The sequence below is a fragment of the Schistocerca serialis genome, chromosome 6 (assembly GCF_023864345.2).
Source record: "Schistocerca serialis cubense isolate TAMUIC-IGC-003099 chromosome 6, iqSchSeri2.2, whole genome shotgun sequence".
In the NCBI taxonomy this organism is placed as follows: domain Eukaryota; kingdom Metazoa; phylum Arthropoda; class Insecta; order Orthoptera; family Acrididae; genus Schistocerca; species Schistocerca serialis.
Genome location: NC_064643.1, coordinates 380,442,468 through 380,458,210, shown reverse-complemented (window position 1 = coordinate 380,458,210; position 15,743 = coordinate 380,442,468). Strand labels below are relative to the sequence as shown.

Sequence of the window (15,743 nt, the reverse complement as noted above, 5' to 3'; positions counted from 1 at the left end):
AACGCTTTTGTACGGCAGGTAACGTTTAATTAGTTTATAAAGGTCATATGTGGGACACTGCGATCAAATTAATTTTAGGCAGACTGTTTAACTTTAAACACTACAGAAAGAAAGAAAAAGGAATGCATATCTATTTATGGCTCAGTCTTCCAAAATATCTTTATTTGTTTCAAAGAACTAATTAAACTGGAAAGCTTTATGTGTTAGTTTTACGACAACTGTGAGTTTTCACGCAGTGTGCTTTATGTAGGACATTTCGGTGATTATAGTAAAAGTTTTGGGGATGATTCAGAAATGCTTACATATTAATCCGAAATTAGGAACACTGATGTGTAAACGACTGAGTCAAAATTTATAAACGAAATCTTTGGATTTCCACTTTTATGTTATTAAAATAATGATGAAAATAATCGAAGTAGAATCAAAGCTTTGACAAAAGATTTCTGCGTTGCTTAAATAGGGGTACTTTCGTAATACTTGTTCAGAGTGGCTTTTCCGAACTGCCACGTTTCAGAGTTCTCTTGTAACCGTTCGAACAAAACCGAAACGAACATCACAGGTAGCGAGAGTTGTTGGCAGGAGGTTCGCTCGAAATGTTTCTCGTTCACAGGATGTTTCACATGACTTCAGAAGAGGGATGAGACCAAGTGAAAGGGCTAGCTATGAAACATGACCTGCTCACACGACCCAACTTACATGGGCCGTCTAACGCTCGTGTTTGCTAATAAGATTTTCAAAATGGTTTGGGTCTCCATCATATTGAGACCATACACGCGCGTGAAGAATGAATGGAATGGCTTCGAACAACGTTTGCGGTCTGTCTTTCAGAGTTGCACCCTACACTGGAGCAGTTAAGGAAGCCGAATTTTAACCGAAGAGTGTCTACGCCCGCCCGAATGTTCTCCGCAAATCGCTGTTGTTTTCTCTTCCCAACAAAACGTGGTAGTTCTAAATGAACTAAAAACGACTAATATGGGTATTATGCATTCTGCCTCTGATGGAACAGGTTTAAGCTTAGAGAACTACGCACGCAGAAAACTGAGGAACAATCACACAGAACGCATTTGCTCAGTACGTTGCGGGATCCAAGGTTAGCACGGGCTACTGATCGAGTTTTCTGTGACAGGCAGAGGTGTAGTTGGAGTTCCCATATTCCACAAACAAACAAACACCTTGGGAACAGGCCTTTAAGGCCCAACAATACCGACCGGATGCCTTGTCATTCTCAACCTCTAGGTGGCAATGGATGCGGATACGGGAGGATATGTGGTAAGCACACAGACTCCAGGCCATTGTCAGTTTTTGTGACCGGTGCCCCGACGTCCCAATCAAGTAGCTCCTCAATGGACCTCACAAGGGCTGGGTGCACCCCGTTTGCCAACAGCACCCGGCAGACCGGGATGGTGACCCATGCAAGTGCTAAGCAAGCCCGACAGCGCTTCACTTCGGTGATCTGACGAGAACCAGTGTTACCACTACGGAAAGGCACTGCCTGCCAAGAAAAGTTAAGCACATGGTCGGATGGCAATGTACATTCCTCCACATACATACCATCGGCAGGTATGTAAATTATTACAGTTCAGTACTTTGTGGCAGGTAGAATGGCCATCAGGTATTATTAGTGATGTTCGTATTTAGTAATGTTGCCTGGTCTAGTAGGTTATAACTGTATAAAGGGCGTAATCAACGTCAGATGATGAATGATCGCTGTGAAGGACATAGAGACGCTATGTAAACGCGTGAGGCAGGGTTATCACCATGTAACGTTGTTCGAAAATGGCCTCATTATGGGTTGCACTTTGTCTCCGATCCTATCATGAAATATCCAGATTCGAGGAACATTCAGATGCGACAATTGGCCCGTGTTAGACTGGATGGCATGGTGAAGGCAGGCAACTCGTCGTCAAAATTCCAGTCGACCACGTCTGACCACAATAAGAGGGAATCAACGTATCGCGCACCAGACACCTTGTAATCGCTTCTCAAATTCACCTGCCACCCGAGAACAAGTAATGCAGTCTCTGCAACATTCTGTGTTATGCTGACCCATTATTCGGAGACAAGTAGAAGGTGGACTAGGGAATCTGTGTCGCAGAGATAGGCTGCCCTTAATACCCCATCCCAAACGCTGTGTTTGGTGTTGCAGCATGGCCGGAAAGCACGGGTTGCTTATGAATGGCGTCGCATCGTGCTGAACTATGAACAGTGATTCTACACCACCCCGGAAGACCATCGTCTGCGAGTATGGCCGCGCGCTCGAGAGAAATTAATTTCTTACAATGTTTGGGAAAGGAACACCGGTGTTGCGGCGTCAAGTAGTGGAGAACCATCAGGTATCACTTCAGGTCACGGCTGATTGAGGGAAATCTGACGATACAACAGTACGGCACGAACATCCTGTGTCCTCATATGTAACCTCTAATGCGACATTGTTGTGGTACCATTATCAACAGGACAATGCACATGGCACTCTATGAACTGCCTTCGCGATGATGGGGTGCTCCTGTTTCCAGGACTATTCCCCGACCAGTCGCTGACAGAACACATGTGGGACCAGCTAGGGCTTCAACACACTTTTAGTATCAGTATCCGGGATATCAAGACCTGTTACAACAGTTGTGGTCTAGCTTGCCTCAGAGGACACAGCACTATATGACATCTTTTTCAATCTGACCCGATACTGTAATCAGTGAGCCAACAGCCTTGCCGCTGTGCTAACACCGGTTCCCATCATATCACCGAAGTGAGGCACTTTTGGGCTTGGCTAGCACTTAGATGGGTGACCGTCTCGGCTGCCGAGGGCTGTTGCTGAGGGGGATGCGCGTAGCCTTTGTGAGGCAAACTGAAGAGCCACTTGGTTGAGAAGTGGCAGCTCTGGTCACGAAAACTAACAACGCTGGGAGAGCAATGTCCGTATCCGCATCAAGTGATGGCTACAGGTTGAGGATAACACGGTGGAGGGTTCTCCGTTCTCTGCTACAGTATTGATGTCCGTTATGGGATCCTTACGAGATAGGATCGACGGATGACAAAATGCAGGACGGCCACTGTGGCTGGGCGGTTCAAGGCGCTTCAGTCTGAAACCGCGCCACCTCTACGGTCGCAGTTTCGAATCCTGCCTCGGGCTTGGATGTGTGTGATGTCCTTAGGTTTAAGTAGTTCTACGTTCTAGGGTACTGATGACCTCCTGTAGTGCTCATGGCCATTTGAACAAAATGCACATACAAGTCCCACTCGTTTTGCATTACCGGGGAACAGGAGAGAAAGTGTCAGAGATATGATAAGCGAGTTGGGGTGGCAATCATTAAAACAATGGCGTTTTCCGTGGCTACGAGACCTTCTCACGAAATTTCAAATTCTAACGTTGTCCTCCCAAAGCGCTAATGTTTTGTTGACACCCATCTACACGAGGAGAAATGTAGATTTTAATAAAATAAGGGAAATCAGAACTCGTCCAGGAATATTTGTTTGTTAGTTTTCTCGCGCACTGTTCGATAGTGCAACGGTAGAGAAGTAGTATAAATCGTTGGACCCTCTGCCAGACACCTTTGGGTGAGTTGCAGAGTTTTCATGTACATATAGATGTAAGCTCAAGCTGCGATTATACCTGCCTTCAGAACGGAAATAATGACCACATTACTTTTCACATCATACCATCTGCATTGTATCAGAGAAATTACCTGTCTCCACCTGTCATGCTCGGGTATGATTATCTAATAATGATACCAACTACCTACAGAAATCATCAATTTATTATATCGTACAAACAACGATTCATAGTTACTTCGTATCCCACATACGGAATCGACTGGAAACACATTTTCTTTCGTAACTTTCAGATTAGTTTTCTCGAACCAGGGACAGTTACCTCATAATGGTTCACATGCTGTTTCTCGCCATACTTGAGTGTTTTTACCGTCATCATGGCAACACTGGTGTATTAGACGGGCGAAAATATCAAGAGGTATCAATTTTCATTGCAGTTCGCTTTTAAAAGTCTGAATTTGGTAGGTTTTTTAACAACACGGCCAATAAAAATTGTTTCCAAGAAGTCGACATAGTAAGCCTTATTAATATTAATTTTCAGGACTGAAAACAAAAGTAAGAAAAATAAACTCACAAAAGGCAAACGCGTTTTGAATTCAAGAGTGAAATTTTAAACTCGAAATGAAACGTTCACTGTAGCGAATCTGTCTTTACGGCACAAAGGAAACACGTGTTTGACCCGATATCAAACGGAAGGACCGGCGCTCTGCCCTAAAAGTATCTCTTGCGGAAAACCGCAGTAATTATGTTAAAATATGAAGCTAGTCCTGAGAGTTCAACAGTCAGAACGCAAGTGGTACTCTTTTTCATCAATCGTTTACTGTAGCAAAGAAACTTTTATATCTAATCACGACTTGTGTGTCAACTGGCAAACAGCACCACCAGGTCCTGTTTCCGTTTAAAATAAAACTGGACTTTTAAAACTCGCGGTAACTTTGTTTCATATGCAAAATTAATTGTATTTTTGTTATATATGTTTTTGAATCAAGGTGCCTTCGTGAGCTTTGACAATAGTCTTTCGAACTGCTGTAAAGACGGTGAAGCAAGTTTCTGTCTTTTTTCATCTGTCGTGTTGCTCTATACCCATTACTAGTTTGGCCACACAAGCCACTGTCGGCCTTTTACGTCGCCGTTAGGCCCCTTCCATCTTCTTTGGCCCACGCATTCTTCTCCAGTTAGTCCCATCTTTCTCATGTCCTCCCTGATACCGTCGTACATCTCAGCCGAGGTCTTTCTCTCGCTCTGTTGCCTCTGATGTCTTCTACTACCACCTGCATGGTGATCTGGCATTCTCGACGCGTTACGTGCACGTATCACTTAAGTCTTCTCTGTGTAATCACAGTCCCGAGATCCAGCGATTTGTACAAATCCAACAATTCGCGGGTTTTCCTTTTTCTCCTGATGTCTCCGTCCTCCACCGGTCCAGAAATCCTTTTCCGAAGAGCAACTTCAAAGCCAGGAATTTTCTTTCTGTCTTTTGTGTCATTGTCCAGGTCTCTGCTCCGCATAGGACGACAGGTTGAATTACTCTCCTGTAGATCCTAATCTTCGTGTATCTCGATAGAAACCGTGACTCCAGCATCTTTCCGCGATCGGTGTTCTATAAAGACTTTTATTGAATACAAGAAGCTAATTACTTGGGAAATGTTTCCATATATATACCGCTAAACGTAGCAAGAATGCTAAATTCCTCTGAAAGTTTTATGAAACATTCTCGTGATGTGTTACTGTATTTTGATCATTTACACTAAAAGTGTGTACAATGTACTCCGAAAGCCTATGATCATCTACGGCTTTCCAGTCTTATTTTCACACTCCGCACTTACATTTAATTAATCCTGTTTCACTTTTTGCATCCGTCCTATCTGATCACCCATCCTTTGTGACTAATAACAATACCAATTCCAATACCTTGAGTCCCATCGCGGGTTTGTGCTGAGGCTCCATCCTCTATCCTATTATTTGTGTCCTCGACACTGACAATATGCACAAACCATCTACACCAGCCCACCTTCTTCAGTATGCTGATTACACCGTTTTCTCGTCCTCTACCCTAAATTTCAGAAATCCCAACCATCCTTCTAAATTCATGTCTATCAGTTTACTTCCTAGCACAACTAATGTCTCCTCAAAATCAACTCAACAAAAACCCAGGCAATAATTGCAAGACAAACCACGCTCAGCTTCATCCTCAGCGCCTTCTAGGTCATCATTTACAAGCGTCCACAAAATCTTAATCTGACCAGTCCTCTTCTACGTTGGTGTTGTATACATATCCACCGTACTATCGCATCTCGTCAATTTACCACCTCTTCTAACTCACACCGAACTCCTTCGAACAACCTACTAAATGAACAAACCTAACTCCAATAATCCTATTATCTCCCTTCTAATTTCTCTTCCTAGTACGCTGCCGCTCCTACACTGACTCATTCCATCAATCCTGCACCAACACACTCGCCACGTCCTCTACCAATGCAATTTTAACCGTCTCCCTCTCCCTGACAACGAAATGCTACCAACTATAATTCCCTACTACCTCACCTCCTAAGATCTACATTTCTTTTGCCTATCTATCTTTCCCTATCCCTTTTCGCCCTTAATATGATGGCCTTACCGACAACCCCAGCTCCTCCTCCTTTCCTGTGTATGCAACATCCAGTTCTTCTCCGTCGAGACTCCCCTTCAGTCCTCCATACCTATACACGCACCCTAGTGCCCATAAACGCCTAACCTTCTCCTCTCCAACGCATGACGATTTTCCTACGGCAGGTACTTAAACTTTCAATAACGGTACAGTGCTTCATTTTCAAGACCGTATTGTCTACAACGTGTTTTAAATGTGTTCTTGTTGGTTTTGCTTTGCCTTTTAGCACCACTGTTTTAAAATTTACAGTGACAAAAGTCAAAACAACTCACCTATTATATTTTTTTTGTATCCGCATATACTACATATCCTCTGAACGAAGAACGAGTCGATCGTACTATTGATAGCCCACCACCGGGCCAAATGAAGCGCGTCGGATGAATTAGCAATAGAGAAAGAAAATTACTATGCCAAGCGACGTACAAGCTGACACCAGTTCATTTATTTTGAGGATCCTGACATTTGCTGTGTTTCAGCACGTGAGTAATTTTTGATAATTAGCAGACGTGGTTGGTTCTTGTAAGCACTGTACAATTAGTCTGTCTCTTTCTTGCGGAATATCTAGCTTTAAGATCTGTTCTTAGTTTCAGCTAAACCACATTGCAATGGCTTAAAGCTGAATCTGCAGTTATGGTTGATACAATAAATACATGCTGCAAATGGTGAAAGTGTTGACATTCAAAACTCAAGCTCTAATTTTCTTCGTGAACTAGAGGAAACCTTACACCATTTAACACATTCAACAATACGACCAAAAGCTAGTAGATCTAGTATGGTACTAGCGAAACGTTTTGTTGATTACTACCTACTTGTTTTCTTACATGACTTCATACTTGTTTTAGGAAAGCATCATTATCGCGACTTGGCTACCACAATCTCAGGAAATGGGAAGCTATCGATAACGCTCAAGTAGGGTAGAAACAGCGGATCGGCGTTTACCTGTGCTATTTCCGAGCTGTTGTCGTTGCAAGGATTCGCTCCTGGTTCAGGGACGTAGAAGGCCAGGGACGGAGTACCGTCTGGGTTGTGAGGCACTCCCATGGACGCCAGTCCAACCTCCGGAAACACGATGATATCCGCACCCTGAAACAAAACATCGTCAGTTATCTAAAATGCATTGCCCACGACAATTCATTCCTTTCAATTTTTCAAACTGTGTTTGACTTGTATCTCCTTTTGTGTATAACCTTAGGCAGTTTATAAATGGTTCGCCGCTGAATCGGCAACTCAAGAGGCGAGTATCAAACGAAGGTCACGTACGTTACTTTTACCAGTGAAACACCACATCACTAAGAATCTAGTTTTCATATATGAAACATCTTAAAAATTCCGATTACTCTAATGAGTTAATGTGTTAAATATTTCACGTTAAGTATGAACGAGAGAAAATGTTTCCAAAAAGTTTGAAATATGTCCAACTATTGTTCGAAGTCTCTAAGTTATTCAATTACCAAAGACTGGATAATAATGTCTTGGTAATTTGCGCTCCGTATATGAATTCATATCTCCTGAACTATGTGTCATACAATTATATAATTTTGCAGGTATGTTCAGAGGCATATGTGGATACTGTCTGCAAAATGTGTTGGGAGTACAGATAGTAGTAAAGATGTAATAACTTAAAAAGTTTCCTAAATGTTTGACGTTGTATGTAAAAGTTTGTTGCAAGTCACAAAGTGCTCTCATTTTCAAACACACTACTGGCCATTAAAATTGCTACACCAAGAAAAAATGCAGATGATAAACGGATATTCATTGGATAAATATATTATACTAGAACTGACATTTTATTACGTTTTCACGCAGTTTGGGTGCATAGATCCTGAGAAATCAGTACCCAAAACAACCACCTCTGGCTATAATAAAGGCCTTGATACGCCTGGGCATTGAGTCAAACAGAGCCTGGATGGCGACTACAGGTACAGATGACCATGCAGCTTCAACATGATACCACAGTTCATCAAGAGTAGTGACTGGCGCATTGTGACGAGCCATTTGCTCGGCCACCATTGACCAGACGTTTTCAGTTGGTGAGAGATCTGGAGATTGTGCTCTCCAGGGCAGCTGACGAACATTTTCTGTATCCAGCAAGGCCCGTACAGGACCTTCATCATGCGGTCGTGCATTATCCTGCTGAAATGTAGGGTTTCGCAGTGATCGAATGAAAGGTAGAACCACGGGTCGTAACACATCTGAAATGTAACGTCCACTGTTCAAAGTGCCGTCAATGCGAACAAGAGGTGACCGAGACGTGTAAGCAATGGCACCCCATACCATCACGCCGGGTGATACGCCAGTATGGTGATGACGAATACACGCTTCCAATGCGCGTTCACCGCAATGTCGCCAAACACGGATGCGACCATCATGATGCTGTAAACAGAACCTGGATTCATCCTAAGAAATGAGGTTTTGCCATTCGTGCACCCAGGTTCGTCGTTGAGTACACGATCGCAGGCGCTCCTGTCTGTGATGCAGCGTCAAGGGTAATCGCAGCCATGGTCTCCGACCTGATAGTCCATGCTGCTGCAAACGTCGTCGAACTGTTCGTGCAGATGGTTGTCGTCTTGCAAACGTCTCCATCTGTTGACTCAGGGATCGAGACATGGCTGCACGATCCGTTACAGCCATATGGATAAGATGCCTGTCATCTCGACTGCTAGTAATACGAGGCCGTTGGGATCCAGCACGGCGTTCCGATTTACCCTCCTGAACCCACCGATTCCATATTCTGCTAGCAGTCATTGGATCTCGACCAACGCGAGCAGCAATGTCGCGATACGATAAACCGCAATCGCGATAGGCTACAGTCCAACATTTATCAAAGTCGGAAACGTGATGGTACGCATTTCACCTCCTGACAAGAGGCATCACAACAACGTTTCACCAGGCAACGCCGATCAACTGCTGTTTGTGTATGAGATATCGGTTGGAAACTGTCCTCATGTCAACACGCTGCAGGTGTCGCCACCGGTGCCAACCTTGTGTGAATGCTCTGAAACGATAATCATTTGCATATCACTGCATCTTCTTCCTGTCGGTTACATTTCACGTCTGTAGCACGTCATCTTCGTGGTGTAGCAATTTTAATGGCCAGTAGTGTAATATGTGAATGTAATGTAGGTATTTGCCCGCGGAGAGTTACGTTTCCTCAAGACGTACATGCTGTCTATAACTGTAATACGCACCTGTATTGTTGTGTTAAATCACCACCATACGATAACACGTTCTTAATGAGCAGGTTAGGGCAGCGTTTTAAATATTTAAATTTGGTCAATAATAAAGTGAAATATTGAAAATCAAGCTTTTCTTGCCTCTGGAAGTTGATAGACAACATGCAACCTGAGTTGTGGGCCATGAATCGTAAGCCATGAACTGGTGAAATGGAATATCCGGTCAGCAATACGGATAGAATCATGTCAAAAGTGTAGTAATACGGATAGAATCAAGTAAAAATGATACAACATCGAATGTCGGCATACTATTTACGGTAACTGTCCGAGATATTGCCCAAACTGTAACTTCCTTCTGGTGTTTCCAGGTAAATAAGAGCTTACCTAAAAGATTCCCCCACCCTCGTTTTCTTAATGGCAGCTACATTGGAGAGAGAAACCTTTAGTTGGTCTTTCGGCGGAAAAGTGTTTCATAATTAGGGACAGAGAAGCCAGGAAACTACAAAAACGCAGGAAGTAAATTAATTTTTGTATGTATTGAACCATGAAGCCAAATGAAATGCGAGGCAGCCATTACAGAGTGGGACAGCAACAATTGACAATTCAGATACGTTCATTTTAATCACCTGTCCAACTCGGAATTAAGTATTTGCTAATTAAGAACACATAAGAGAATAGAAAGTTCGTAAAGTCCCCATGTATTTCTAATTGCTAAAAAGCGCTGGAAACAGCCCTGTGATAAAGAGAAGCGATATTGTTTGACCATGAAGGTGAACGAAGTTCGATTTTTAAAGGGCGGCGTGTGCGCCAATTCTTACCAAAGTAGCATCGGCGTGTGGTGAGCAGTCGGCTGAAAGAGCAGACTTCACGCGAGTGCAGTTCTCAGTGATAGCGGTAGCCATATGCAGCCTCTTGCGGCACCGTACCTCTACCGTGAATACGCTATGCTCATCGGCCTACATGGAGATGGTTGGCCAGAACACGCTGACAGCTAAAATGTCGGCAGGTTTGCCGCCCCTTATGACGGACAATCCAAAACCGAACGGAATCGATGAAAGGTTACGACAGAGTCGTCTGAAGAACGAATTTTCATCAAATTGGTAGTGTGCTTCCAGGTGTTCTGCCGAGTTCTTGTTTTCGTTCTATGCATAATATTTCGACGACCGGCCCAACCATCTTACTCAGGTGCTGCGAGTTCTACTGTTATGTGTAGATCTACATGCTGCCTCGACTCGAACCAGTCTGTGAACTTGCGTTGCTGTCACGCCGCTAATTAGAGATGAGTTCGATTCCCGACACCCATTACGCCATTTGATGCTCTTCTGTTTTTCATTACGTATTCCGTGAAACGAAAATTCTCTATTCGTCTTTCAACTCTGGTGGATGTAATAGCCTGCGAGATTTTAATAAATTGAGTTCCGGAACCCACGCGTTATTCACACTGAAGCCACTATCCCTGTTTATCAAGTTTTTTGACCGATTTATTTCGATAGACTCGTTAATGAGGCTGTCGCAGAAAGTTGGCGTTTGCACCACGATACTGGTCTCATCGTCTTTCATTTCATGGTTATATTCGAAGCAATGGTTGGTGGCAGCTCTCACGTGTGACGAATTCTCTCTCGCACTGGAGCCAGGTTTGAGGGCCATATAATCAGTAACCGTGCGACAGCATTCGCTACCTAATATCTTCCAAAAGGGCGCGCATAGAAACGAGATTTTTCGATGCTCATATCTCTGATTCTGTTGGTGAGAGAAAGGTATGATCAAATGGTCTGAACAGCTATAGAGCTAGTGACCATTTGTATACCCAACAGAAGCATCTTCCTAGTGTTACTACCCTACAGTACACAGTGAAGGAATGAATATTACTGCCTTCCTCCTGCTTAGGCAAATCGATCACATCAGGTGGATCCTTTTGCATTTCAAGGTCTACGGTGGGATGTAAAGGCTTATGGAGGCACCATCAGTTCATAGTCGGTTCTTTACAAAATAACAGAAAAGGGTTTTTTGTCATTTTTTCGTGCCAAAGCCGCGCCGCCGATTGCAAGACAGCTATGCACGGCAAACAGCTCAATTTTTTACAAAATATGCCTAAGATCCCATTCTTGAACAACTTTTAAAACTTTCCTTCTATCTCTATCCATTCCCGGAGACACAGAGTTTCAAATTTAGTCTCGTTGTATACGTAAAATAACAACTTCATATTATACTAGTGAAGCACATGGAAAATATTTGTGCACGTAATATCCTGTCTATGATGTGCAATTAGGTTTGCAAATTACGTTTGCGTTACTTGAATTCTACACATATAAATAGTCAAAATTTTACTGCCACAAAACGTTCTTTTCATGTGAGTGGGATGTACTGTTGCGCCACGGAAAAGAAAGATACCAGCGGGAAATATGCTACTATCGTGGCATAAAAAAGGCGAACATGCTCCTGTTTGAAAGATTCTGACTGAAAAGTAGAGTGCCAGCTGTCTCATTCAACCTTCCTCTGCACCTTTAAAATTTTTCCAGAAATTTTGGCATGTGGACATGTTCGCCCTTTCTTATGCTGAGAGAGAATGAGACAGCGGCAGTGTGGAAGATGCGGAAAGGTAATAAATAAAGGAAGACAGTAGACAGCGATGTGGTATAGAATGGGCGATGGAGAAATGGCAGTGTGAGAGAACGAGAGCGGCAAAGTGCCAGTGAAACATACTTGACAGCGACGGAACAGTGCTAGGAAATGTGCGAAGGAGACAGAGCCAGTGGGAGAGGAATAAAGAGAAGAAGAAAGAGAAAGTGGGCGAGAGACGGTGATAACGGTAGACGTATCTACACTACTGGCCATTAAAATTGCTACACCACGAAGATGATGTGCTACAGACGCGAAATGTAACCGACAGGAAGAAGGTGCTGTGACATGCAAATGATTAGCTTTTCAGAGCATTCACACAAGGTTGGCACCGGTGGCGACACCTGCAACGTGTTGACATGAGGACAGTTTCCAACCGATATCTCATACACAAACAGCAGTTGATCGGCGTTGCCTGGTGAAACGTTGTTGTGATGCCTCTTGTCAGGAGGTGAAATGCGTACCATCACGTTTCCGACTTTGATAAAGGTCGGATTGTAGCCTATGCGATTGCGGTTTATCGTATCGCGACATTTGTGCTCGCGTTGGTCGAGATCTAATGACTGTTAGCAGAATATGGAATCGGTGGATTCAGGAGGGTAATACGGAACGTCGTACTGGATCCCAAAAGCCTCGTATCACTAGCAGTCGAGATGACAGGCATCTTATCCGTATGGCAGTAACGGATCGTGCAGCCACGTCTCGATCCCTGAGTCAGCATATAGGAAAGTTTGGAAGACGACAACCATCTGCACGAACAGTTCGACGACGTTTGCAGCAGCGTGGATTATCAGATCGGAGACAATGGCAGCGGTTACCTTTGACGCTGCATCACAGACAGGAGCGCCTGCGATGGTGTACTCAACGACGAACCTGGATGCACGAATGGCAAAACGTCATTTTTTCTGATGAAATCAGGTTCTGTTTACTGCATCATGATGGTGGCTCAAATGGCTCTAGTTCTATGGGATTTAACTTCTGAAGTCATCAGTCCACTAGAACTTAGAACTACCTAAACCTAACTAACCTAAGGACATCTCACACATCCATGCCCCAGGCAGGATTCGAACCTGCGACAGTAGCGGTTGCGCGGTTCCAGACTGTAGCATCATGATGGTCGCATCCGTGTTTAGCGACATCGCGGTGAACGCACATGGGAAGCGTGTATTCGTCATCGCCATACTGGCGTATCACCCGGCGCGATGTTATGGGGTGCCATTGCTTACACGTCTCGGTCACCTCTTGTTCGCATTGACGGCACTTTGAGCAGTGGGCGTTACATTTCAGATTATTACGACCCGTGGCTCTACACTTCATTCGATCCCTGCTAAAACCCTACATTTCAGCAGGATAATGCACGACTGCATGTTGCAGGTCCTGTACGAGCGTTTCTGGATACAGAAAATGTTCGACTGCTGCCCTGGCCAGCACATTCTCCAGATCTCTCACCAATTGAAAACGTCTGGTCAATGGTGGCCGAGCAACTGGCTCGTCACAATACGCCAGCCACTACTCCTGATGAACTGTGGTATCGTGTTGAACCTGCATGGGCAGATGTACCCGTACACACCATCCAAGCTTTGTTTGACTCAATGACCAGGCGTATCAAGGCCGTTGTTACATCCACAGTTGGTTGTTTTGGGTACTGATTTCTCAGGATCTATGCACCCAAATTGGGTGAAAATGTAATCACATGTCAGTTCTAGTATAATATTTTTGTCCAATGAGTACCCGTTTATCATCTGCGTTTCTTCTTGGTGTAGCAATTTTAATGGCCAGAAGTGTATTACTGTGACAAACGAGGAAGACAGAGATAGTGACAGACGGAAGAGACAGCAGCTGTGGGTAGGAAAGATTGAGATAGTACCAGTAAGAGTAAGATTTTTTGGATATCAAAAATCAGCTACACAGCTAAAAGATTATCTGAACTTTTACTGCGTCACGGTTCCGAACTGAAATTAAAAAAGAAATCCTTGTAAACATTGTTTATTCATATCCATTCATTACCATTACCTTTTCGTTTAATTTTTGTCTGGTTCACTGATGGCTACCTTACGTCAAATGTTTCAAAGGGTTTAGCATGATCGTCGATTTATTTCAAACTATAATTTAAAAATGGGGCTTTTACTGATTTAGCACTTGTTTTTGTTTCCAGTGTAAGTGATAAATGTTGGATCGATGTCTTCCTGCACAGCAAAGATTCAGATTCACTACATGAAAAACATCCTGAGACTGATTCGGCGGTAAGATCGAACATACATATGACACGTTTCAGGAGTATTTTTCCGAAGTGTTTGAATGAAAATAAGAAGAAGCGATAACATTTCACAGTGGTACTTTCAAGAGATTTCCAGTCCAATGTAGGAAGTGAGCAAACTCGTTCTGCCTTTGATCCAGTCTCGGCAGGTAGAAAAATTGAGGGGCCCAAGTAATTCAGTCTAATTACACCAATTGTGCATGCTGTCATTCGTCGAGATCCTTGTTTCGGTGTATAGGACAGTTTGTAAAACTTTGGGTGTCAACGTTAATAGGACACCCTGTAAAAGAACTCGTACGGTACCAATATCAGCCTGTGCGACTGCAGTATCACTGTACACAATATCATAGTACATCTGATTGTAATATTATAAAATTCCGGCACCTAGTAAGGATACGAGGTTTAACATGTAAAATTCTTGCAGGAGATACAACATCATGTCAAATATTACGATCCTACCTCTCGTTTCTCAAAGAAGTCTTTCCCACATTCTCGAGCTTGGGGGAGGAGTAGAGGAGTTCCAACGAAGGGTCTATAGGAGTGATCCTCACTTCAGTGCTTACTTTCAGATCACCTGAAACCTACAGATAATCTTGATTTGAAGAGTAAGGCTCGAGTTACAGTGGTGTCAGCAAAATAAGCTCCCTCCCTCCTGATAGTACTTTTGCCGATTTCGATCAAAAAATGGTTCAAATGGCTCTGAGCACTATGGGACTTAACATCTATGGTCATCAGTCCCCTAGAACTTAGAACTAATTAAACCTAACTAACCTAAGGACAGCACACAACACCCAGCCATCACGAGGCAGAGAAAATCCCTGACCCCGCCGGGAATCGAACCCGGGAACCCGGGCGTAGGAAGCGAGAACCCTAATGCACGACCACGAGATGCGGGCGATTTCGATCAGTACCGTTGCCTGCAAGCTGGTGGGTGCAAAACCACTAGGTGCGTGTGGAGCTGTGGCACTACCGAGGCACTGCCAAAGAGACGTATACAAACTCAAGTACATGACAGGTCGAAGTAGGCGCACGAAGCACTCTCGCCAAGCTCACTGCCACTGGCAGCGACGTCCTTTCTTCGGATCTGCTACAGTATTATTTTGTTTCTGAGGTGATATGTCTTATATCCTCGGTTTGAGGAAGGCCGGCATATACCAAATTCCCTGTGAGTATGAGAAGACTTATATCGGACAGGCAGAACGCACCATCGAAGATTGTTGCCGGGAACATTAAAGGCACACTCGACTGAAATATCCAAGTAAGTCGGCGGTAGCAAAGCACTGTTTGTCTGAGAAACACGAGATGGATTATGAGCGTACCAAGATCCTATCTCAGATCTCTAAATATTGGGACAGCGTTATAAGGGAGGCTATCGAAATTCGTATCAGGAAAGATCTTATCAACCGAGATTGCGGCTACGATCTCAGCATGGCTTGCGACCCGGCATTGAATGTAATTAACAAGACTCTCAGCAAGAAGTACGAACTGGCGACCAGGGCGA

The 15,743-nt window shown here is 43.9% G+C and overlaps 1 protein-coding gene across 3 annotated transcripts in view; it reads right to left on the bottom strand.

Moving 5' to 3' along the window:
• The window catches only part of LOC126484137 (uncharacterized), a 375,463-nt gene that overhangs the window by 74,122 nt on the left and 285,598 nt on the right, over positions 1-15,743 (bottom strand). For all 3 annotated transcript variants that reach the window (XM_050107520.1, XM_050107518.1, XM_050107519.1), the window contains exon 4: positions 7,133-7,276. In XM_050107520.1, coding sequence (XP_049963477.1) covers positions 7,133-7,276 — 144 coding nt within the window. The remainder of the gene's footprint in view (positions 1-7,132; positions 7,277-15,743) is intronic.